Consider the following 26,390-nt stretch of genomic DNA (forward strand, 5'->3'; position numbering starts at 1 on the left):
TATCTACCTTTAGAAATCTTTGTAATTTTCATATCTGTGTTCATTCATTCATTTAGCAAGCAGTTGAGTGCCTAATAGACACTGGGGATACGGAAGTGATGGAGACAGAAAAGATGCCTGTTCACATGGAACTCACAGTCCGGTGGTGAGAGGCAGAATTTTATTTTATTGTGATTTGGGTGAAAGTTTACAGATTAAATTCATTTTCTAGATGGCAGTTCATACACATTTTGTTTCACGACATTGCTTGCAAACCCCATAATATAACATCTCTCTGCCCACTTCCTCCCTGTAGTTACCTTTCCCCTGTGTCTTTCTTCCCTATGTGTTTCTGCCCTCTGACCTATCTCCCTGTGCAAATACTGCCCTTCTGATCTCCCATGGCTGATTGTTCTAAGGAGTGAACCTACGTGGTGTAACTGTTCACCCTCTATGTCTGTCTGTTGTTTGGCTAGAAGCCACAGGAGTGAGTTCAATTCCAGACCTAAAGAGTGACTAGGGGCCATAGAGGCAGAAAAAATTGTTTAAAGAGCATGTAAAATTGTGTAGATAGTGGTGCAAAAAAAAAAACCAAACCCATTGCTATTGAGTTGACTCAGACCCATGGAGACCTCATGTGTCACAAAGTAGAACCAAGCTCAGTAGAACCACATAGAACCAGGGAAGGCCTCTTAGTGGAGATGTCATTTGAGTTATGTCTTGAAAATGACAGGTAAGACCAGCCTGGGGAAAGAGACCCAGGCAGAGAGACAGGAAGTGCAAAGACCCTGACTCAGGAACATGCGTGCTATGTGTCAGGACCGGAAGGAAGGCCCACAAGCAGAGAGCTTGTAGGGAGAGGAAACCAGATGGTGATGCAGAGGAGTCAAGGATCAGCTTTCCAGTGTTAACAGCAAAACAGCACAATTCAAAGTGCTCGAGACTCAGTTGGCAAACAGTGCTCATCACATCTCACTTATTTTTGAGGGACTGGATTATTCTGTGTTTGGAGGAAATCTTACACACAGTTTAAAGATCTGCTTTTTATTGTTATTATTATTTGAAAAATGTTGAAACATTCCTCTGTAATCACCTGAGAACTTTTGCTTTGTTTCAGTCTCTTCTCTGTCCATTGATTAAAGATAGCCCAATTGATTTCCTTTCATCCACACTTGGAAAGTTGCTGCTGATACAAAATCACTGCTATTATAGAACACATTGTTAAGTGCTACCCTTTCATTTTGATAATTACACAAGATGCAGCGATGTGCAGAGACAACCAGATCTACCATCCACTATCCTACAGAGATACATATTCTTTCGTCTTCTATCCTTTTCTCATCTAAAATTAATTGGGAGCTGGAAGCGATGCATCCACTCTGGAGCTGCATTGGTGGAGGTAACGCAGGGGAGGTAGTGGAGGAAATCTAGGAGCCAATGATGGAAGTAAGGTGCATGTTCACAGTCAGATACAAAAGATGTGAGAAATCCCCACTGCTTACCATCCCAATAGGGCCTGGGGGAGGAGGCATTTGAGAGTGTGGGGGCTCTTACTGCTTATGCTCTGGCTACTAACTGAAAGGTCGGCTCTTTGAATCCAACCAGAGGTGCTATAAAACAAAGACCTGGCAATCTACTTCTGACAGATCCCAGCCATTCAAAACCCTATGGAATGCAGTTTTATTTTGTCACACGTGGGGTTGCTATGAGTTGGAACTGACTCCATAGCAACAGGTTTGGTTTTCTATTATATTCTATTAATTTCTATTTTATATTGCTGCTTATAGAAATCATGTAGAATTTATTCATTCATTCAGTGGACAAATATTCATTAACCTTACACCATGTGCCCAGGGGCAGATTACCCATTAAGCAAGGTAAGCACAGGTTTATTTGTACTTATTTTCTAATCTGTAGTGAACAGTTTCACATGAGTTTCAAACATGGGAAACTGTTTACTACAAATTAATAAGTACGCACAGGTAAACCTGTGCATACCTTGCTAACTGGGTACTCTATCCCTCTCATGGATTGTAAATTGGAAGAGGCTTTGTTTCTGTAGGAAGACGCTGTGGGGTTGGGGTTGAGACAGGTTCTAGCTGCACCTAGAAGCAGAATGTCCGGTGTGGTGGGAAACAGTACAATTCTTCACTATTGATTAGTAAATAAGCACAAGTAAGCCCGTGCTCACCTTGCGTATTGGGTAATCTGACACTGCATGTACCAAGCATTGAGCTGGGTCTGAGGGTCCACTGATGAGCTAAATCACACATGGTCCCCGGAAGGAAATGACCCTCTGATCTCTAGTCCCAGAGCCTTCTATTACACCTGTTCCTATTGTATCAGACAAACGGTGGAGCCCGGAGATATCTGCTTTATTGAGACTTAATGTGAGTCGATATCTTGTCGGGAAGGTTCAAGTCTCTCTCAAAGGGAAGTTGACATTCCGAGCATCAGTCATCCATAGGAGGAGCTGAATCCTGGGTCAGGACGGGGAGATGTGGGAAGAGCCCTTTGGTTGGAGAGGGAAGGCATTCCTATCTTCTCCTGATCCCATGAGAGTCCCGGTAGTCAGCATGGAGCTTGGCAGGTTGTCAACTCTATGGGGAACCTCTGAGAAACCTGTTAAAGGGAGTCTCTGTGTGCAAGTCCTATTCCTTGGACTTGTAATGCAGTCTTGTGGATGGAGCAGCCTGTTTTGAGCTGGGCTGTGGTGAACTAAATGGGTCTGTCAAAGGGAAAGCAAGGTCCTCTCTTTCTATGGTCAAGGCGGGCCTGCCAGGGCCACTAGTCTAGGTCAGTGTCCAGGGCTGGAGGTCCACCTGCTCTTCTCCACCTAGGAGATCTCTTTTCACAGGTTGTTATTATGCTTCAGAGAGCCAGCTAGTTTCCCTAAGGGGTATACAAACAAACAAACCACTGCCATCAAGTTGATCTGACTCGTAGTGACCCGCAGTGGGTTTCCGAGGCTGTAAATCTTTACGGAAGTAGATTGCCTGGTCTTCCTTCCACAGGGTGGTTAATGGGTTTGAACCGATAGCCTTCTGGTTAGCAGTCAAATGCCTTAGGCACTACACCAGAGCTAAAAAAAAACCTCACTGCCGTCAAGTTGGATCCAACTCAAAGAGACCCCTCCTTGGATTTCTGAGGTGGCATCTCTATGGAAGTAGATTGCCCACATGCCACTCTATAACCACCCTCTAATTTTTATTATCACCAAGAATTATCACCAGACTGGCATTAAAGCTCCTATCAGACACTATACTTGGCTCTCAAGCACCCTGGTGCCCGCATGGTACCTGAGGGCAGGGCAGGAAGGGTGCCAGCTTTCTTTATGGTTCGTGCATGTGCATGTAAGTGCTCCATTAGCAGAGCTGTCCAAGACAAAGGTCATGTTCTTCTTTTAAGACGATAAAGTTTCTTAGTTAAAGCTTATTCAGAATTGTGTTGACTTCTCCTTATTGAACTATTATGTAACTTTTTATTTAACCCAATGAGCAGTCATTATTTGTATTGTTTGTGATTTCTTCCTAATTCTCAGGGCCAGCTTTGTCTTCCTCCAACAGCAAAAAAAGCAACACACTCCTGTTGAGTCGGATCCGACTCATAGTGACCCCTCCTTGGTTTCCGAGGCGGTATCTCTATGGAAGTAATGGCCCAACCTTCCTTCCAAGGAGTGGCTGGTGGGTTTGAACCACCAGCCTTCTGGTTAGCAGTCAAATGCCTTAGGCACAAGGCCACCAGAGCTCCTATGTCTTCCCCCAGCGCACTCTCAATGTCAGGTATATGTGTTAAAGACACTACAGAAATTACCACAGGCTTGTTACTAAGGGATAGGACTTCAGCCCTCCTTCCCTTTTGAAAATAAAGAGAATTCAACTAAATGTATGCATGTTAATGACTGAAGACATTTTCTTTTTTTTACCAAATAATAAGAAGTAGCACATGTCTGATGGAAAGAGTAATAAGCGAGGAAGTGAACATTCTAAACCTGATAATGATAGGGAGAACCATTTGTTCTAACCATTCTTTAATTTACTTCCCTTCAAAGTGGGAATAGGAGCCCTGGTGGTACAATGGCTAAAGCACTCGGCTGCTAACCAAAAGGTGCGCTATTAAAACCCACCACCTGATGCTCTTCAGGAGAAAGATGAGGCAGTCTGCTTCCGTAAAGATTACAGCCTTGGAAACTCCATGGGGCAGTTCTGCTCTGTCCTATAGGGTCGCTATGAGTCAGAATCAACTTAACTAGAATGGATTTTGGTGGTAAGGTGGGAGTAACCCTTTACATGACTTTGTGGGGGTAAAAAGTTAAGTGACTTGTGAAAAGCTTAATACACAGGGGTCAGTAAGGTCAAAACATCTGCATTTACTAATAGCACAACTGGACTTAAACAAGCTCCCCTTTGGCTATCAAAACAGAAAGAGAAGTAGGTTCTCACTCCTAGAATACTGAGAATCTTAGTACCATGATGTGAATATTGTAAAATATTCCAATCTCAGCTCTAGAGTTTCCTTCTCCTCTTTGATAAGGAATCAGAAAGAGAGGTGTGTCCCCCTCCAGGAGCTACCCTTCTTGAAAGACTGGTCTTAAATCGTACCTTTCAGAACCTTACAAAACTACCAGAATGAAAAGAGCACAAGCTGGGTCGCATTCAACTTAAATGCTTTTATTGACAATGTCTTTGAACAATAAGCAAACAATGCTTAAATTTTTCATTCAAATTCACTTTCCACATGTCAAAAGACCTCAAGGTAGAAAAAAAATAAAATAAAAATATAAATATCTGAGATCATCTTAATAAATAAATTAAAAACACAATAAAACGTTTTCATGGAAAACTGTTAATGTCAGAACATTCAGACCACCTCAACAATGCATGATCAGTAACATTACAATGAACATTGATGTTGAAGAAAAACTACAGTACATGGATATAGCTATTGATTTCTATCTACTAGAAAATAAAGTCATATCTCTGCTTAGTTAATATTGGTCATTTCTAATCAGAACACACTATTGCCAGGAACACAGTAGTTATTGTTAAAATCAGCTGCACTAGATACAATTCGAAAATATCCAGCACCAGGTTAATTCCAATATCGAACCCAATAGATTAGTTAATGCTATGAGAAGACTAAGGAGAAAGAGAAAAGAGACACAGACCCAGGCCTGGCTCAACATGCTACTAACTACCAGCTCTCAGAGTGTCACTGGGAACAATACACACTCCATGCGTTTTGCTACATCTCTGGAAGAGGTAAGGACTCGAGTCCACATGTGGGATGCCTTCAAGTCCTTGAGGCCCACAGCCCGGTGTGATTCACGCACAGATAACATCCTCCCTAGGTCTACAGGAACCCTCGAGGGAAGACATGTTTCTCCTCTCTGTAATGCATTGACTCAGGCAGCAGCATATGTGGGTGCCCCCTGCCTCCCCTTCCCCAACTGCTCACAGGGCCAGCAGTGTGGGGGAGCTAAGCGAGTCAGAGGAGGGCTCGTTGCTGCTACTGCCCTTGCGATGGGCCGCTGCGCAGCTGGGGAAGGAGTCAGCCTCTGGGTAGGTGAAGACGAAGGAAGACGTGTAAGTAGTACAGCTGGGAGTACAGGTGACCACCGGGGTGCACAGGGGCTCCAGCTCTGTGGCCAGGGGCCCCATCCCCAGGGAGCCGCTGTGCACGGGCTCCCAGTCTGCTGCATAGAAGGAGCCAGACAGGTCCATGTCTGGCACGGAGCGGGCGGTCTCAGAGCCACTGGGCCTGGACGATGCTGGGAACAGGAAGTCATCGAAGGGCTCGGCCTTCAGCTCCACACTGCTGATGTTCTTGACAGGCTCCACCGAGGGCTTGGGCTCAGGGTCATTGAGGAGGGGCAGCGTGAAGGCCTCCTCAGACTCGGGGGTGGCAGCCTCCGGCAGGCCCCCACTAAGATCAAGGGAAGCCACAGACATCTCTTCGGGGAAGCCCATGTCATCAGGGATCTTGCAGCCGGGCTGGTGAGCTGCCAAGATAAACTCCAGCTTTTCCTTCTCCTTTAGCAGGTTGGCAATCTCAGTCTGCAGAGCAGACTTCTCGTCTTCTAATTGTTCTGTCTCCTGTACACAAGGAATAAAGCAAAGCATAAGACCCTGTCTTACTCAAGGGCACTGCCCCCTTAGACCTAATCTCCAACTTGCCTCTCAAGTTTGGAAAAAGGACTCATGATATCTTACTTACCGCTTGGAGTGTATCAGTCAGCTCCCTCCTCCGGTTCCGGCATTTGGCTGCAGCCATCTTATTCCTCTCCCTTCGGATTCTCCTTTTCTCCTCTTCTTCTGGGGACAGCTAGAATAACAGAAGATCAACAGTCAGAAACGGTGTCTATCATCACTCCGTTCACCCACCCAGCGTAACTGGCTCCTGCAGTTTCCCATCTTCCTGGCACCTCTTCTATGAAGCCATTTCTAACCTGCAGTTGCAGGCTGGGTGTGACTTGCATTTAAAATAAGATCCTCAGCAATAGCACAAAGAAAACCCAGTGTAAATGCATGAGATAGGACACTATTAGGGAAGAAACTACTAGGGTACTTCTGGGGGTAGGACTACCTGAGGTCTGGCTTGGGGTGGAAAGGGCTTGGAGCCAAGGTTCTCCATTCAAGATGGGGCAGTCAATTCTACCATTGGCTTCACTCTGCACCTCCATCCACTCATCTCTCTGCCCCTATGAGAGAGAAGGGGCCATGAACTCCTCACCTGTTCTACTTTGCCCCTCCGGCCAATACTTGGCGCTCTGCCTCCAGTTGTGGTCTTCACAACGCCAGCTCTGGAGTAAGCCCCAGCTGAGTGGGTGGGGACTCTGTAGGGGCGAGCGGCTCTTGTCTGTGATGGGGCCACAGAGGAGACAAGGGTGGGCTGCACCAGCCACTGGAGGTCAGTGCTGGTTGAGATGGCAGTCACCGTGGGAATGAAGTTGGCACTGGAGGCAGCCAGGTCCGTGCAGAAATCCTAAAGGAAACAGAAATGGAAAGCGGACGTGAGCGAGCAGGTTCCAGACACAGGTGGGTCCAGTGCCGCATGCAGCAGGAAAAGAGACAGCGAGAACCATAACAATGCCCTCTTCTATGCCCTTCCTCCTGCATGAAAAGTCTTCCTTCCCCCCTTTCCTCCCAAGAATTCCGCATCGCAGTGCCTTCTGCCTCCATCCTGCTGCAGCGTCCGCGTTATCCCTTCAGCATCACTTGCTTGAAAGGGGGTTTGTTATAAATATCCCTGACGTCTGCGCTGACGCAGGCGCCGCTCCGGAGTCTCCTGAATGAACTCGCTTTTTATCAATGAAACCGCTTTACACACCCGCCTGCTGCACCCTCTTTCCCCGCCCCTCCCCGCTCCAGGCTGCCGGAGGGGGGAGGGCGGAATTGCTGTTTTCTGCCGCCTCCCCCGAGGAACCAGGCTCAAGTTGGCTAGTCTTTGCGTGGAACATGTTTGCCCCAGCATACTTTAGAAATGCAGCCACAGAGCTCGGGCCGGGGACTGCTCGGAATGAGCCTGCCGCCGGAAGGGGGAACCAAGTCTTACTATGACAAGTGTGCGTGCGCTCGGAACAAGTCCCGAGCTCCCAGGCTAGGGCTGCACCAGCCAGGGCAACCTCTCGCCCCAGCGATGGGAGACCCCGACTGATCTTCCAAAAAATCCTGCCCTGTTGTCTCCTCTCCGGTGACCCCAAGTCCTGCACCCCACGGCGGGGTGAAGCCAGCCTCACCTGCGCATTAACAGGAGATCCCATGCTAGAGAAGGAGTCCGCAGGCGAGTGGTAGTAGGAGAGGCTGTCCCCGGCAGGCGAGGCGCTGCTGCAGCGGGAGGAGGACGCCTCGTAGTCGGCGTTGAAGCCCGAGAACATCATGGTCGCGGGGAGGTCAAGGCGGGCGAGGGGCCGAGGGCGGAAACAGGTGGGAGTTGTGAGCAGAGCTGGGTAGGAGCGCGGAGACTGCTCGCTCGCTGGGCCGCCGCTGCCGGCTCCGTCTCGCTTTCTCTGCTGCCTGCTGCAGATGCAGTTGGAGTACGAGGCGCCGCAGACGTCGCTTTTATAAAGCATTTTATGAATGAGCCTGGCGTCACGGGCAAAACCATCGCGGCGCTGGAGGGGTGGCGTCCGGGCCTTGGTGCTACTGAGGCTGCCTCGCCGCCTCCGCTGAGCTCGTAGCCCCTCCTCTTGGTCTTGTTGTATCATTTTATCCTATGGACGTTTAAAAATATGGGTCTTAGGGGTATCTTAGCCCCCAAATTATGGGATTTAGGGATGGCTCCCCCCATGGGCACAGGGAACGGCCGTGGAAACCTGCTGACGCAGATGTCCTAATATGGACATCCTGTGGGGGGAGGGACTGACGGGAACTGCTCTCCGGCTGAAGCCAACTCCGAGGGTGCAGCGCGGGGGGAGGCGGGGGCCGCGCCGGGGACGGGGGGGCGTGAAAGGCGGGGAACGCGAGCGAACATTCGCACCTGGGTCAATGCGGACCCTTGTTCCCGGGGTGGGGGTAGGGAGCATCTTTGACAGCTGTCCAGAACCCCGAGCTAGTTCTGAGGCTCAGGTAGGGGAGAAACAGGTACATGACCCCGAGGGATTAAGTCTCAGGCCCAGAAGGAATGCGCCTACACCTGCCTCCGCAATTCCAAACCCAATTCTGTGCACATGTGGAAGCCAACCCCCTCTTCTCTCCTCTGGCCCCGGGGTTTGATCTCTAATCCTAGGACTGTTACTGCGTTTAGAAGCAGAAAGTCCGGGGATCCCAAATAAGGGACTACGACAACCTACTTCATCTACGATGCTGGGTCTTTCATTTCGTTTTGCTTTTATAAAGAAGACAGTGCCTTTTATTTTATTTATTTATTTACTGTCAAATCCCTAAAACATTAGCGGGTAAATATTGTGCAAAACCTGTACGCAAGGAGGTCTAAAGGGGTCAATGGTCTCGTTCTGAGCTGGGCGTGGGGTATGTGACATGGGCAGGGGCGTCTGTTCTAGGTAACGGGGTGAAGTGTGTCTCTTGGGGACCGCAAGTCCGAGTTAGGAAGCTGGGGCGGCTGGCTGGTTCGGTGCCGCCAGGAAGCCCGCAGCGGGTGATTTTCCAGCGCGGAGTTGGAGGGGGAAGGATGGAGGCTCTGGGAGGATCGTGCCCAGTAGCGCCCCGGCCGAAGACTGCGGCCCATGGGACCACAGGCGCGGCGCCGCGGGCCCAGAAAACGCAGCTTCGGGGAAGCCAGGTGTTCTGGAGAGCGCTTCGCCCCCAGACGCCCCTAGCCTCCTGACCCCGCCGCAAAGGACAGCCGGGGTCACACTGCCCCGGCTCAGCCCCCAGCGGCCGGGCCACCTCGCCCTGGGCCCGGGAGGAGGCGTGGGGGTCACAGCGCACGGGGGGCACCTGGAGAGGGGCGAGGTGGACTAGGCGGGGTTAAGGGGCGGGATGATCATTCCCGGCGCGCGGAGAGCCTGGCGGCAGACCTGCCTCGCGCCGCCGCGCCCCGGAGCCAGGCGATCCTGCTATAGATAGTAACAGGGAAGCGACTGTTTACAGCAACACAGCGCCGCCAAGGCCGTCTCCAGGCGACGCCGCGCTGCCAGGCGCGCCGTCGGCCCGGCGAAGCCGACAGCCCTCCTGGCTGCCCAGGGGCCGCGGCCTCCCCGGCCGGGCTGCGGCCGCTCCAGCCGCCTGACATCATCCGCGGGGTCCGGAGGCCGAGCGCGGCTCGGCGGGGCTGTGCACCAACCTCCATTCTTCGAGATCCGAACGCCGCGCAAGTGGGGAGGGCTGGGAGGCGGGGATTCGTGGAACTGGGTCACTTGCTATTTTTGCATTCCCAGTCACAGGCAGAGGTGAAAACAGAATTTCATCATTGTATGTCACTGGTTTATGTCGGTGGGAATTCAGGGTGTTTTATTTTTTTTTTTTTCTCACTTAAGAAAAAAAAAATAGCGAAAAGGAAAAAAACACAGATAAACACAGACCTCTCAGAGCTGCTCTGTGGCCTTCATTCTCCTAATTCTATGTTCTATCAAGCTACTTCACTGACCTTGGTTATTTAAAAAAAAAAAAAAAGTGTTAGGGAACAATCCATCTCTCTTATTATTAGCTTCTGACAAAGTAGGTCAAGCTTTGAATTCCTGGGTCTGGCCTGGCCTTCCATTCCTAACTGAATCTCAGGGACACGTAAGAGAAAACCTGAAATGATTTGATTTGTTTCCCCTTCAGAGTTTTAAGCAGCTCAAGCCAACACCTGAAATTGTCAAGATTTTACATCCAGGATTTATCTCATATATTATTTATCCTGCCTTTGCCAATAAAAAAGGAAAAGGGTCTTTGGGTGAACCTGTCCCCTCCAGATAGCTTAACTCTTTCCTTCCTGGCAGCATTATCACAAGCTGGAGACTTAAATCTATCCTCTGAGAAGGACAGAACCAACCAACCATTCATTCATTCATTCATTCTAGAGCCACCTAATGTCCACAGTATGCTGGGAGCTGGTGCTTATTGCAATGAACACAATGGACCTGTCCCTATCCTCATAGGTTTTCCAACCTTCTGGAGAAGACACCCAAGTCAGTAAAGAATTGCAGGGTAGCGGTAAGTGGTCCGACAGAGGCAAGCAGAGGGAACTATGAAGCACAGAAGAGGGCTTGGGGACAGGTCCCAGAGGAAGTGACTCCAGTACCAAGATGGGGCCTGGATTCTCTGTCTTCTGGGAAATGAAATGATGAAGATTGAAAAGGGCTCCCTTGACCAGAGCATCCTCTAGGGAAGCTTGCACTCAGCCAAAAACAGTAGTAGCAGATCATACATTCTCAGAGTCCCTCTTCTGCCCCACCAACATCCAAGCCTGTGAGTACATCCTGACATACTCTCACATCTCAATCTACTCATGATACCCATTTCAGGGCTGCAAGCTCACGTTTTACAAAATAAAGCTTACACATGGCAGCCTGAAAATAGAGGCAAAACAGAATCCAAATGTGAAATTCTCTTAGCCATTTGAAAAGGTCAAGGTGACTTTGAAACAAGTGTGTGAGCCCCCTGTGAGCAAGGTGCTACCTTTTAACAGGAAGGCCTTCCAGGGCAGGGATTCTGCGTTCCAAACAAGTCTGAGTATGTAAAAGCAAACCTTCTACAGTTTATGATTATTATGTGTTCCGTTCCTCCTATTTGAGGATCCAACAGTGATCAAATCCTACATCTGATTTTAACCTAAATTGAAAACGAACTCACTTTCCCCTAGCAGCTTTTCCTTATCGGACACAGACTTCCCATTCTGCAGTCTTCCTGTGGCACTTGAACCCAAGCCACGTGAAGCATGCGTTTATTCAGTAACTTTGGAAGCTGGTGCACATTGTTTAGCCTGGTGTTGTTGCAACATGAAGTGAAAGGCTGTACTGTCTATGCCGCCTACGTAAATGCTGCCACAAACAGCCTGTCCCCAGCATGCAGAAGTAGTTATTTATTTGGGGAAGTGTGGTCTGGTGGTGAAGGCTTGTGGTCAGAGCACAGGACCAGAAGTCAGTAAGATGCACATACCAAAATCAACTCCTTCAGGGACTTGGGGAAGTCGCCTTTAGGCTTTTTTACCATCTGTATACTTTAGGCCTTTGTCTTTTTCACCTAGCACCTACCACAGCATCTGCACATAGTAGGTGTTCAATAGTTTTATTGAATGTATGAATGCCTTATCCAGGCAAAGTGAACATGGATGGATGCCCTTTATTGGCAATTGGAAATCCAAGAGATAATGTTCTTTAACTCTTTGGGAAGGCTGAACAGGCTGAGTCTTTTATTCTTGGGTATGAATAGGCAAAAATTGGGAAAGAGAAAATAGCAAGATGTTTGGGCTATTTTCAGCTGGGACAGCCTCTGTGTATAAAGAGCACCCCAGCGGTTCATGATGAAAGAGCCAACTTACTGTTGTTATTGAGCCTTGAGAGGAAAACAGCCAGTGCCCATAACACCATAAATACCACATTGTCTGCAATGACAATGACCATGTTACCATCACCCTCTAATTTATTCATTCGAAGTGTCTAGACCCAACATGGGGCAGAAGGGCTCCACAATTCCTGCAGGACTCACACACACGTGAGCACAATGAAGGGTTTTAGGGGGTCAAGTTTACTCAGTCTATGGCTCAGACCTTTGGCAAAAGGATTGCCCCTATTTTACAACAATAGAGGCACAGGATTACCGCCCATCCCACCCCCACATGCACATACACACGCCACTGCCACTAATTAGTACTAGGGATTTTGCCTCTTTGGGAAAAACTGTTTTCATTCTGAACAACTCTTGGCTTTTTGACAGTGGATGATGATTCAGTGGGATCCCCATCCTTCTGCTAATGTGAGCATTTAAACAAAGCTCTGTGTGGTCCCTGGGACACACTCCATCTGGAACGGAAGAGTCTGGGGATTGGCTGTGAGGCTCAGGATCAGCAGTGTCACAAGGCGGGTGAGGGGTGGGCAAGGTATGGGCTGCACTGGGTGACCCTGTCAGAAGCGGGGATAGCAAGATGACTGTCTACAAAATTTTTGAAGTGTTCCAGCAGAAATGTATTATTTTCTTTTATAAAAATATCTCTGTAGTTAGTTACAATAACAAAAACATAGCTTGTAAGCCTAACTTCCATGCATCAATACATGTACTTACAAGGCTAAAACTTTATGCTAATTTACTTTTTTTTTTTTTTTAATTGTGATTTGGGTGGAAATTTACAGAGCAAATTCATTTTCCATGCAACGGTTCGTACACATTTTGTTTCATGATATTGACTGCAATCCCTATAATGTAACAGCTCTCTTCCCACTTCCTCCTGCCGTTCCCTTTTCCCTGTGTCCTCCTTTCCTGTGGGTTCCTGCCCTCTGAGCTGTCTCCCTGTGCAAATACTGCCCTCCCGGTCTCCCACGGTTGCTTGTTCTAAGGATTGTACCTACCTGGTGGAAATGTTCCCCTTAGATGCCTAATAATGCTCATTCACTTTTTGTTTTCATTGTTCCTGCTGTTTTTATTGCAGCTGGTGTTTCTAATGTTGCTGATTTTGTCAAATTTTCTGTTGTTTTAGCTACGATATCATGATAAGTAGCTTTTGTGAACTTACATCAATAACATTTTTGAGAAAGGAGCAGTCATTAAAGGAAAAGTAGGAGAAAAATAAAAAAAAGGTTTCTGCTTAGTTACTACTAATATTGTAATAATGTAATTCAATGTAGAAAGATTTTACAAAACAATTTTGTTGTTAGTATTCATATAATCTAAGAAATCTTACCTTTACACAATTTACAGCTATACTTATCACATATCATTCTATGGTTAGAACTGATAATAAACATTATTAAGGATTCTGTATGGTATGGTATGGGAGAAGGGGTGACACTGTGAGTCACCGCAGTAGGTGACACCTGTCTTAGTGATGCCACTGCCTAAGATGAACACATTTCAACCCAAGCTCACGACATCCTTCATTGGAACTGGCAGCAGCGGGTACTCCTCCTGTCAGCCATGCTGATGTGGTGAAAGAAGTAAGAGCTCTCCACCACAGACAAGAGTCTTCTGTGCCTCAGGCTGTCAATGCCTCAGATGTCCTGAGCTGACCTTCTGCGGCTCCAGGGGATTTAGCAGCTGGGATTCCAAAGGAACTCCATCTGCGTCACTAAACCTATAGGACAACAACACACCCTGATTAAGAAACCTCAACTGCAGGGCTCCCATCCAACGTGAAAATCTCACATTCGGCATGGGCAGGGCCAGGACTGGCTAGAATGGATTGGCACTTGACTTGCTCCAAGGTGTTAAGACATTTCAGATATAGTTCACACCATCGGATCTACTGCTTTACTCACAAAGGCACATTAATAATTGTAACGGCCCCACCCCCACCAAAATCTCCTTTCCGAAACCAGGGAAATCCTGAGCAGTGTGTAGAATTCAGTTTTGTTCCTTATCTGTTTGGAAAAGAGGTCACAGTACCGTCCTCAAATGGGACAACTTTTTGTCTTAGTTTAGTATTTGAATGTGTTCTACAAGGAAACTTCCAGTTATAATTCCCAATTGATGTTTTACATGGTGTGTTAGTGAGTTAGAGATCCTTGGTGACATCTCACCAAAGGTTCTGCTAAAGAATTTCACCTTCAGACCTTGGCCCACCAGGAATTATGAGGTAATCAGGTAAGACAGGGACCAAACTTGTTGCCTTTGAGTTGGTTCTGACTCATGGTGACCCGCATGTGTTACTGAGTAAAACTGTTCCATAGGGTTTTCTTGACTGTAATCTTTTTTTTTTTTTTTTTTGTATTGTGATTTGGGTGAAAGTTTACAGAGCAAATTCATTTTCTATACAGCAGCTCGTACACGTTTTGTTTCATGACATTGATTGCAGTCTCCACAATGTAACAGCTCTTCCCAAATCTTCCCTGTAGTTACCTCTTCCTTGTGTCCATCTTTCCTATGCATTCCTGCCACCTGAGCTATCTCTCTGTGCAAATACTGCTCATGATTGATCATTCTAAGGAGTGTATCTACATGATATAAATGTTCACCCTATATAACTGTCTATTGTTTGCCTAGAAGCCACAGGAGTGAGTTCAGTTCCAGAACTGAAGGATAATTAGGGGCCATGGTCTCATGGGTTTTACCAGGCTCTATCAGACCATAAGCCTGCTCTTTTTTTATGATTTTGCATTTTATTCTGCATTGTTCTCCCACTCTGTCCAGGATCTCCTGCACTGATCCTTTTCCAAGTGGTTGACAGTGGTAGCCAGGCACCATCTAGTTCTTCTGGTCTCATGGTCATATAGGCTGAGGTTCACATAGTCCACTAGTACCTTGGACTAATTGTTTCCATGCATCTTTGGTTTTCTTCATTCTTCTTGGCTCTGGATGAGGAGGGACTAAGTGTTGCATATAGATGGCCACTTGCAAGCTTTTAAGACCCCAGTTGCTACTCACCAAAGTAGGATGTAGAACAATGTTTTTTGGAGTATGTTATGCCGGTTGAGCTTGATGTCCCCCCATAACCATGGCCCCATTGGCTGTGATCTTTATGGAAGTATATTGCCAGGCCTTTCTTCTCTAGCACCAGTGGGTGGGTTTGAACCACCAACCTCTAAGTTAGTAGTTGAGCACTTAGCTGCTTGTGCCACTCTGAGACCTGTGAGACAGGAACAGACCACCTACTCCCTACTTTATGGGGCTCTGAATTAAACCATAACACAAAGCAAACCTGTTATCCCTACAACCTTGTTTAGGATGACACTTACATGAAAATTCACACTGATTTGGTCTGCCAAATCTGTGGGACCTGGCTCCTGCTTAGGTCTCCCACCTCATTCTGGCCACGTTGGCCTTCTCTCTGTTTCTCAAATATGCTTCTGGGCCTTTATCCTCATTTCTCCCTCTTCCCTTAGATCTTGACACATTGATTCCTCCTCATGACTCTCATCTCCTCAGATATCACCTCTTTGGGAAGACTGCCCTGACCCTGTTCACTGTTACCCCTCAGTCGCTTTCCATCACGTCGTTGTGGCTAGCTCAGAGGAGTCGGTTCTGACCCATGGCGTCCCCGTGCACAACGATCCAATACCGTCCCCGTCATCAGTTGTGGATGAGACAGTTGTGACCCTTAGGGTTTTCGCGGCTGATGTTTGGAAGTAGATCTCCAGGACTTTCTCCCTAGTCTGTCTGGAAGCTCCACTGAAACCTGTTCAGCACAATAGCAACACACACACCTCCACCGACAGACGGGTGCACAAGGTGCATTAGCCCAGAGTTGGACTGGGCCTCCCATACGGGACGTGAGAATTCTACCGCTGAACCACAAATGCCTCCGTTTTCTGTCACATGAACCTGGCTTTACTTTCTACCTAGCATGGATCACTATGGTAACTTGTTTATTTATTTCTGTACCTTTTCTTTATCTATCTTCCTCTACTAGGCGGTAAGCTCCACAAGGGAAGGGACATTGTCTTATTCAGTAGGCACTCAATAAATGTGTCTGGAATGAATGAACTGAAACAGAAGGCTCATCACCTGTCACCCTTGTAGTTGAGAAGGCAGTGTGGATCCCCTTTGTGAACACAGACAAGGGTCTTGAAGAGTGCCTTCTTCTCTGCACCCTGCTCAGTGAGGAGAACCTAGTCCTGATCAGCACCTTCCTTGTCTGGCAGAATAATTTAGATGTTTATAAACCCAAGCAGTACATGCATCCCTAGAACTGCAGTCTTCTTGTTGTTAGGTGCCATCGAGTCATCTCCGACTCATAGCAACTCTATGTACAGGAGAACAAAACACTGCCCGGTCCTATACCAGCTCCATGACCCCTGAGCCCATCGTTGTAGCTACTGTGTCATTCCATCTTGTTGAGTGCCTTCCCCTCTTTTGTTGACCCTCCACTTTACCAAGCATGATCTCCAACTGCAGACTTATCCCTGATTTCTTAATGCTCTCACTACCTGCCACACAAGAGGGTATGGCTCTGTTACAGTGTATATCCTCAACCACCAGGAAATAGTGATCAGCACAATGTTTAGAAGTTTCACCTAAAAAGGGTTACATCCCAGCTCCATTCTTTTCCACAAACTCAACGCAGCAATACAAGTGACTTTTTAGGAGATTTTGGACATAAAGGTAAAAAACCTAACCATTTGCTGTTTAAAAGCACTTGGCATGGGGCCATATTAAAACTTTCACCACCTAAATACCAAAATGATTAGGGTACCTCTTCCCCAGTAATTCAAACTAAAACAATGTTAAGTTGTAAAATAAACTTTTATTTTTTTTAAAAAAACTAAAACTTACATGTATGCTAAAGTTATGTCAGGCAGCATATAAACCACACGAGGGAGGAAAGTATTGCTGTTTCCTTAGCACCAGGCACTGTTCTTGGCACAACAATAAGTACTCAATACATAGAATGATGGCTACCGTGTTCCTGTTTCTTTCTCCAACTTGCTTCCCCACCCACACCCCAGCACATACTTCCTTGGCTTCTTGGGCAATTCAGCTATGATTGGGCACGTGGCTGGGGCCAGGTAAGTATGTATTGACTGTCTGAATTGCACAGACAAAAGGACTGGAGGATTGTCACATACCAGAGGATCACCTGAGGATTCAGTGTCTACATCAGACCTACCTGTACTGGAACTGATCTCCGAGGTTAAAAACAGAGCACTGACCAGTGTGCTCTCTCTAGCCTGTTACAGACTGATTACCATCTAGATCTTAGCAGCCCAGGAATGGGATCAGCCCACAGAATCTATTTGAATCATTTGGCAGAACCATTCTATTCCTTTCTCCAGATTAATCAGGTGGCTTGGAATAAATCATGGGTTACCTGCCCATAGGGTGTCTGTGGGGGAAGACTCTTCCCTTCCACTTGGGCTCTCCTGTGAATGGCGATCTCCATGGCAGGTGGGGATTTGGGAATTCATTTGCTACTAGTACTTCACCATCCAAGTCAAGTTTATTGGAACCCAGGGCTTCTGCCAGCTGGTGTCTGTCTGAGCTTGGAATGTGGAAGAGAGTGAAGCAAGGGATTGTGAAATAGGCTGGGGAAATGGAGAAAACCTGATGTCCTTCATCAGGCACTTTATTCGTTTGCTGGCTGTTAGGGATTGAATTGTTTTCCAAAACAATGTGTTGCAAATCCTAACACCTATAACTGTGGTTACAATTTCATTTGGGAATGGGCTTTTCTTTGTTGTGTTAAGAGGACATGTCAATGCAGGGTGTGTTTTAAGCCAATCACCTTTGAGAAATAAAAAGAGTAAATTAAGCACAAAGGAGCAAGCAGAGACCTGGGAAGACAGATGCCAAGCCATGTGAAGATGGCCCAGGAGCAGAAGCTCAAAGAGACAAGGACCTTCCTCCAGAGTGGACAGAGAGAAAAGGCCTCCCCCTAAAGTTGGTACCCTGAATTAGGGCTTCTAACCTCCTAAACTGTGAGAAAATAAATTCCTGCTTGTTAACGCCACCCATTGGTAGTTATAGCAACACTAAATAACTAACACTTAACTAAATAACAAAAATAACTAAATTAACAGGCTCACTGAGTGACAGCTCACATCCACAGTGAATAATTTCCACATTTCTTACAAAAATGACCACAGAAGTGCATTAAAAAAAATCGTAATAATAAAGGAGAAGACTGCAAAGTTTCAAATTAAGTGATTGTAGATTGTGTGCTTAGATAAGAGCAGCCCTGAGGTGTTTATATCACACATCTAGTTTTGAATTTAATTTATTTGTGTTCTTATCACGTCTCTATTCTGCTTTCTGTTTTTCCATTGGTTCCAGAATTCGCTCCAGGGAAGAAAGAAGTTTCACATGCCTCAAAATATTATTGTTTTGCATACGAGCCAGAAAAAATAAGTATCTACAGGTACCTGCTTACAGTTGCTAGAGTTAATCTTTTCTTAAATTGTACAGTCAACTATTCTCTACTGTATTCTTTATTCAACATTTTTATTAAGTACCTACAGTGGACCAGGTGCTGGAATTCATGGTAAACAAGATAGGCAAGCTTTCTATGAATGTGAAGCTTACAGTTTGGAAATGTGATAAACAAGAAAACAAATAAATTAAAGTGTCAGAGAATAGTAAGTAAAAATGTCGGGTCATTAAAATGGAGAGATATGTTGTGAGTTGGTTGAGTTGCTACTTTGGATTGCATGGAAGGAGGTGGCCTCTTCCATGAGAAGTGAATGACAAGGAAGAATCAGCCACGGAAGAACAAGGGGTAGAGAGCATTCTTGAACAAGGAGATGCTCCCCATTGTAAAGTTAAGTATTGAAAAACATAAGTGTTTGTTCCCCTACATCTCTGAACCCCACAACCCTGCTGTTCCTGCAAGGCGTACCTCAAGCATTGGTATCTCAGTTGCCAACAAAACCCTTTTTCCTGACCCCAGACCAGAAACACCAACTTTTGGATCAGTGCCACCATATTTGGAAATGTCCCAGTTACTTCCAGCTCAGTGTTCTCCCTCCTTGTCAGTGCTCTTCAAAGAAGATATGGATGGTTCTACCTCTGGTAGCATAGTGCCTAAGGCACTTGACTGCTAACCAGATGGCTGGTGGTTCAAACCCACCAGCCACTTCTCAGAAGGAAGATGGGGCAATCTACTTCTGTAGTGATACTGCCTCGGAAACCCAAGGAGGGGTCGCTATGAGTCGGGTCCAACTTGACGGCAAACAACAACAATAATTGTATTCTTAGGAGCTCTGGTAGCATAGTGTCGAAGGCATTTGACTGCTAACCAGAAGGCTGGCGGTTCAAACCCACCAGGGACTCCTGGAAAGGAATCTACTTCCCTACTGATACTGCCTGGGAAACCCAAAGAAGGGTCGGTCCCTAGGTGTTGGATCTGACTCAATGGCAGTGAGTTTGGTTTTTCTTTTTGGTAATGCATTCTTAGGAGCCATGGTGGTGCAGTGGTTAAGTGCTCGGCTGCTAACCAAACAGTCAGAGCCCACTCTGTGGGAAAAAGATGTGACAGTCTGCTTCTGCAGTTCTACTCTGTCCTTTAGGGTCACCACTATTTGGAATTGCCAGCAATGGGTTTGGTTTTTTATTGCACTCTTACCCAGTAACAACCTGTATGGATGCTGCTTATAGACAGTGCCACAATGAAATCAATGGCTGGTAAGATCTCCATAGCTTCTTCTTGTCAGTTGCCATCTTGTCGATTCCGACTCATGGTGATCCCATGTGTGCAGAATAGAATCCTCCAGAGAGTTTTCTTGGCTGTAATTTTATCAGAAGAAAATAGAGTCTTAAATGAAAGCACTGAAAAATAGTGGCATAAACTGTCCTAAACCAGGCCTTGAGGTCTCCCAGGGCACTTTTTAACAAGAATTTGAAGACAAGTGTATTTCTTTTTGCCTTTGCTAGAGAGCCATTGGCAATGAACAGAATGCGCCTAGAATGCATGCTGTAAAATAGCAGAATCCTGCCTGTTCTCCCCGGGCAGTACTTCCCTGCACTCTGCTGATACACAGCATTTGAGCAAGTACACTTGCCAGAAGCGACTCCATGGCACCTAACAGCAACAAAACCCTCACAGCATTAATTTCTTAAATCCTTTGTTATTTTGACCACACTGGAGACGCTTTCAGCCATCATCACAGTGGCATCTCTAGGGCTGGTGTCACCCAGTGCTCATGGTAACTCATGGTGTCACACGGCCCCTCATGGACCTCCTCCCACACGAGACTGTACAGGATCCTTAGTAATGTTTATCATTAATTTTAATCATAGAATAATATAGCTGTAAATTGCTTAAATGTAATATTTCTTAGATTATGTGAATACTAACAACAAAATCATTTTGTAAAATCGTTCTACGTTGAATTACAACATTATCAGGAACTGAGTGGCTGCCTTTATTTTTTTCTCCTTCTTTTCCTTTGATTACTCCTTCATTCCTAAAAAAGTTATTGATATAGGGTCACAAATTACTAAGTAGCTAAAACACCAGAAAATTTGACAAAATCAGAGAATATAAAAACACCAGCAGCAATGAAAACAGCTCATGTTTAACAGGTCCAGCTGAAACCACGTGATTCAAAACATCATTGTAATTGGATAATAATGACAGCTCCGACCGGAGCACATTAGAAGGCCCAAAAAGTAAATGAGCGTAGAGTTTTAGCCTTGTAGGTACATTGATACCTGAAAGACGAGCTGACAAAAAATGTTTTTGTTGTTGTAAATATAGGGATGTTTTAATTAAAATAATAATAATAATAAATTTCTGCTGAAACACTGCACAAAAAATTTATAGACATTTTGGTGTCAGCCCCTCCAGCAGTGTTATCGGGTGTGGTCCACACCACCCCGCACCCCACCAGTGATGCCGCTGCATTACCGGAATCCACTCGTCTTCCGTTCCCGTAAATATTATGTCTACATAGAACTATGTGAACTACTTCATAGCTGGAATATGAACCAGGCTGTGAAAACTTGCTGATGGAAATGACAAAGGAGACTTAAGTGAGTGAAAATTTACTAGCAAAGGGAAAAGTGGGTTGAAAGGATTCCGTGCATGTTGGGGGGGAGGGAGAAGGGGTTCAACCCTCAGAGATTGATAATGAATCTATGGCTGAATGTTTAAATTCAGCAGCAAATGGATGCTGACACATTCCTGGCGCATTGGGCTAACTTTCATTACAACAAGTAAAAGAAGCCAGGTTCAGTTCCCAGAGAGGTGGCTCCTATCATTGTAATAATTGTCTCAGGCACCAAAGACCAAGGGAAGCTAAGGCAGCTTCTGTGGACTGCCAGTGATTCCTGGGAACGAGCTGAGCATAGGCAGCTGCTGCCACGTGTTCTGGGGTCGAGGACTAAATTCAGTCAGAGTGCAAACTTGTGACAGAAGGAACATCTCCCATCTTTGCAAGTCCTGACCTCTAAAATGTGAATGCAATAGTATCATAACAGGCAAAGAACAAATTAAATAACTTACTAGTTATTATACATATTTCCTCAGCCCCCACCTCTCACTCTTTTCCATTAAATCTACTCTTTATCCAGATCTCAAATTAAAATGTTACTTCCTCATAGAGGCTGGGAGCTCTGGTAGCATAGTGCCTAAGGCACTTGACTGCTAAACCAGAAGGCTGGCGGTTCAAACCCACCAGCCACTCCTCGGAAGGAAGGTTCCACAGTCTACTTCTGTAGTGATACTGCCTCAGAAACCCAAGGAGGGGGCGCTATGAGTCAGGTCTGACCCCACGAAACACAACAACAACAACAACATAGAGGCTGAATTCACCCAGCTACATTAAGTCTTTGTTGTTGTTAATGCTGCCCTCAGGTCGAGTTCAATTCATTATGACCCCACATATGCAAAGTACAATTGCTCCCTAGAGTTTTCAAGGCCTGTCTTCCAAAGCAATTGTGGGTAGGTTTGAACCACCAACCTTTTGGTTAATAGTCATGCATTTAACCATTTGTGCCACCCAGAGACTCCTTAGGAACCCTTTAGATACCCTCATTCCACGCTGGGTTTTTCATTGACAATACTAACGTCATTTGTAATTATGTATATTTAGAAAGCAGTTGGGCTAATATCTAATAGACCACCTTCATGTGGGCGGAGATCTTTGCTGTGTTCAGTGATGTACATCCCAAACCCCCAGGGAAGGCCTGATATGTAGTAGGCACTCAATATTTGTCAGGTGAATTTGTTTGCTGTTTATCTCCCCACTAAGCCCCAGGAAGGAGCTCTGGTGGTATAGTGGTTAAGGCATTTGGCTGCTAACCAAAAGTCAATGGTCCTAACCCACCAGCCACTCCGTGGAAGAAAGATGAAACAGTCTGCTTCCATAAAGATTCACAGTCTTGGAAGCCCACTGGAGGTTGCTATGAGTCAGAATCAGCTCAGTGGCAGTCAGTCTGCTGAGTGAGGCCCCAGGAAGGCAGACCCTTTATCTATTCCACTCATCATTGACTCTCAAGTCCCTGATGTAGTATCTGGTACATAATACCAAGACCAAACCTGTTGCTGTCAAGTTGATTTTGACTCATAGGGACCCTATAGGACAGAGTAGAACTGCCCCAATGGGTTTCCAAGGCTATAATTTTTATGGAAGCAGACTGTCACATCTTCCTCATGTAAAGTGGCTGGTAGGTTTGAACCACCAACCTTTTGGTTAGCAGCCAAGCACTTAACCACTGTGCCACCAGGGCTTCTTGGCACATAATAGCTACTCAAAAAATACTTTTTGAATGAACAGAGTTAATAATAACTAATATTTATTGAGTGCTGGCTCAGGCATTATGCTAAGTCTTTTACAGATATTATGTTATTTAATATTCACCACAACTCAATGATGTAAGTATATTATTATGCCATTTTGGTTGACTAGGTTCAATAATATTTTCAAATGATAATCATATCATTCTTGAACTCACAGTAGATAAATGTGCTAAATATTCTCCCCAGTGTAACAGGTAGTGTTCTGGTGACCTGAATACATGAATTTATTTCCCTAGGTAGCTTGTTCAACAGCAGGGAGTGACTGATGAGAGAGAAACTCAGTCTCTCTCATGAGCCTTAATTATGTCAATGTTGCTTAGAATTAAATTATAGCCTCAATTCCTAGCTACATTGGGCTTTGTGGAAAAGACAGAGATATAGACATGTTATTGTTGTTAGGTGCCATTGAGTCAATTCTGGTTCATAACAACCCATTGTGGCAGCCCCTGTGCCAATCCATCTCATTGAGAGTCCTCCTCTTTTCACTGACTCTCTACCAAGCATGATGTCCTTCTCCAGAAACTCATCCCTCCTGAGAACATGTCCAAAGGATCACCATCCTCATTTCTAAGGAGAATTCTGTCTGTCTGTATTTCTTCTAAGGCAGATTTGTTCATTCTCATGGCAATACATGGTATATACAATATTCTTTGCCAACATCATAATTCAAAGCCATCAATTCTTCTTTGGTCTTCCTTCCTCATTGTCCAGCTTTCACATACATAGAAGGCGACTGAAAATACCATGACATGGATCGGGCACACCTGAGTCCTCAAAGAGACATCTTTGCTTTTTAACGCTTTTAAGAGGTCCTTTGCAGCAGATCTGCCCAATGAAACTACTAGGTAAAGAGATGGGACAGTGCTGGTGCTTGCACTGGGACCACATGCAACCACAGGACAGGCAGAGTGCTTCCACTTCCCCCAGAGGAAACTGGAAGCAAGACAAAAGGAAAAAAGTAGGGGCCGAATCTTGTCCAAGATCCTGGTTGAACTGACTTGGCCAGTGTCTCTTGTGCCTACCTGGGACACCAGTTGGAAGGCAGACTTGTTCCCTCCTTTGGGAACCATGCCAATTGCCACCATTCAACCCCACCTGATCTGGATGAACCAGGCGTGGGGCAGTCAATAATTCCACCTCCCTGGGTAAAATCAGCAGTATTCAGGGTTGGGGGAGGGGTGGAAAATGGTCCAAGAAAGGATTGAGCCAATTGAAAACAAACGTATCCTCCCCAGAGAGTGGAAGTAATCCCAAAGGAATTATTCAAACTATTATGTATTCCTGCCACCAGAAACCCAACCTGGTGAGATTTTATGACTTCCTTTCATCAGAGAAATCTGAGACCTGAAGGTGCATAGTGCAAGAAGTGGTCAGTTTGGTTAGGGAAATTAAACCATTCTCAGCTTAGAGTTTTACCTCTCCTTGATATCTCTGCCGGTAATGGGATTTTTTGGACAGCGAAGGAGCACGCCTTCATATAAAACCCAAAGTCAGTTGCTGTTGAGTCCATTCCAACTCATGGCGACTCTACGTGTGTCAGAGTAGAACTGTGTTCATGGGATTTTCAATGGCCGATTTTCAGAAGTAGATTGTAAGGCCTTTCTTCTGAAGAACCTCTGGGCTGAACTTCTAACCGTTAGTTAGCACCCAAGCATGTTAACAATTTCTACCACCCAAGGACTCCACTCCTTGATATACCAGGAAAAAAAAAAAAAAAAATCACTGCGATCAAGTCAATTTCAACTCATAGCAACCCCTGTCGGGTTTCCAAGGCTGTAAATCTTTATGGAAGTACATTGCCTCATCTTCTTCCTGAAGAGCAGCTGGAGGACTTGAACCACTGATCTTCTGGTTAGCTGCCAAATAAATGCCTTACCACTATGCCACCAGAGCTCCTACTCGTTCATATAAAGCAAACCAAACTCACTGCCATCAAGTTGATTCTGACTCTTAGCGACCCCCTTTGGGTTTCCAGCACAGTAAATCATTATGGAAGTAGATTGCCCTATCTTCCTTCTGCACAGTAGCTTTGAACCACCAACCTTCTGGTTATCAGTCAAATGCCTCAGGCACTGCACCGCCAGAGTTCCTTAATGTAGGGTGTATCAAATCACACAAGTGGGGCATCCATCCAGTTTACCTATAGATTGTACCCCTCAAATCCACCTTGATACTGCTCCATTGACAGGTCATCTCAGGTCATCTCAGCTTGTAAAACATTTTTAAACCTGAAGATGCCTTATGCTTTATGGTTTTCAAAGTTGTTTCTCAAACAATGTAGTGTGACCCTCATGAAGTCCTGAGAGGTAATTGGGTCTCCATTTTTACAATTGAGGAAAGCCATGCTTGAGGAGAGTGAGTTGAAGAACTAAATTTCATCATGGCTAGGATGTGCAGTGAGTATAGTATGCCCTTGAGCTTCGAAGGCTAGAGAGGTCACTAATGATACACATCGTGTGGCCTGGGTCAAGGCCTCTTTGCTGAGGAAACCTGGTAGATAGAGGCTCCACTCAGCACTAAAAGAGGGAGGTGTTGGGAAAAACTGTCCCCATTAATATCAACCAAGCATTTATACAGCATTTGGTATTCCACAGTGCCAACCAGTAATCTATCATTGCAACCCTCTTAGGGCAAAGCAACCATAATTTACAGTAAATTATGAGTTCTCTAGACCTCATTTTATAGAAGAGGAAATAGATCGGGGCGATTAATAGTCTTGTGGTTTAAGGAAGTCAGCAGTGTAACAGGACATCACGGTCTTTAGTTTGAATATGGTCAGCTGGACAGAGCAGATCAGCCAAAACTCAGGGCAGAGTGGCTCCATACATGTGTATGTGCACGCAGGCACACATGAAACACTTTCTCTCAGTACCATCAGAACTATAATCTACGTGGTATTTCCTGGGTTAAAAATTCCCAGGGACATACACCACAGCCACACACGGGTCTAACAAAAAGAAAAGTACTAAGGCTGGGAGGTGGAGAAGGACACAGAAGCTTTGAGGTTGTAATTGACACCCTTGGACCGGGTCATAAAACCTGGTTTTTGTGTTTGTGTTTGCGTCTCATCTGGGCACCCAGAGACTGTCTTCTTCTATCTCCCTCCCCTCTTTCCACCCACACTGAGAAAATACCCTCAGTCACGTCTTGCAGCTTTTCAGGTCATCTTTGATGTACTATGTAAATATTGCCTCCTTATTCTTCTTCAAAAGAGCCTGGTGGTGCAGTGGTTATGTTCTCGGCTGCTAACTGAAAAGTCAGCTGTTCGAAATCACCAGCAGCTCCACAGGGCAAAGATGAGGCAGTCTGGCTTCCATAAGATTCAGCCTTGGATCCCTATAGGGCAGTTCTCCTCTGTCCTATAGGGTTGCTGTTGTTGTTGTTGTTATGTGCCGTCGAGTTGGCCCCGACTCATAGCGACCCCTCTTTGGGTTCCCAAGGCAGTAAAACTATGGAAGTAGATTGCTCCATCTTCCTTCCGAGGGGTGGCTGGTGGGTTTGAACCGCCAGCCTTCTGATTAGCAGTCAAGTGACTTAGGCACTATGCTACCAGAGCTCCTACAGGGTTGCTATGAGGTGAAATTGTTTCAACAGCAGAAGCTTTGGGTTGGATCCCTCTTTAGCTATAACCCAGATATACT

At 45.8% G+C, this 26,390-nt stretch overlaps 1 protein-coding gene across 1 annotated transcript; it reads right to left on the bottom strand.

The window, feature by feature from the left end:
* Positions 1–5,432: 5,432 nt before the first annotated feature.
* On the bottom strand, positions 5,433–7,858 carry FOS (Fos proto-oncogene, AP-1 transcription factor subunit). The gene is made up of 4 exons (XM_007941355.2): positions 7,718–7,858; positions 6,712–6,963; positions 6,196–6,303; positions 5,433–6,074 (listed from the first exon to the last, which is right to left on the bottom strand). The coding sequence occupies exons 1-4, from the start codon at positions 7,856–7,858 to the stop codon at positions 5,433–5,435; spliced, it is 1,143 nt and encodes a 380-aa protein (XP_007939546.2).
* Between the last annotated feature and the right edge of the window lie 18,532 nt (positions 7,859–26,390).

This window comes from Orycteropus afer, unplaced genomic scaffold (genome assembly GCF_000298275.1).
Source record: "Orycteropus afer afer isolate SDZICR_OR568_19922 unplaced genomic scaffold, OryAfe1.0 scaffold00079, whole genome shotgun sequence".
In the NCBI taxonomy this organism is placed as follows: domain Eukaryota; kingdom Metazoa; phylum Chordata; class Mammalia; order Tubulidentata; family Orycteropodidae; genus Orycteropus; species Orycteropus afer.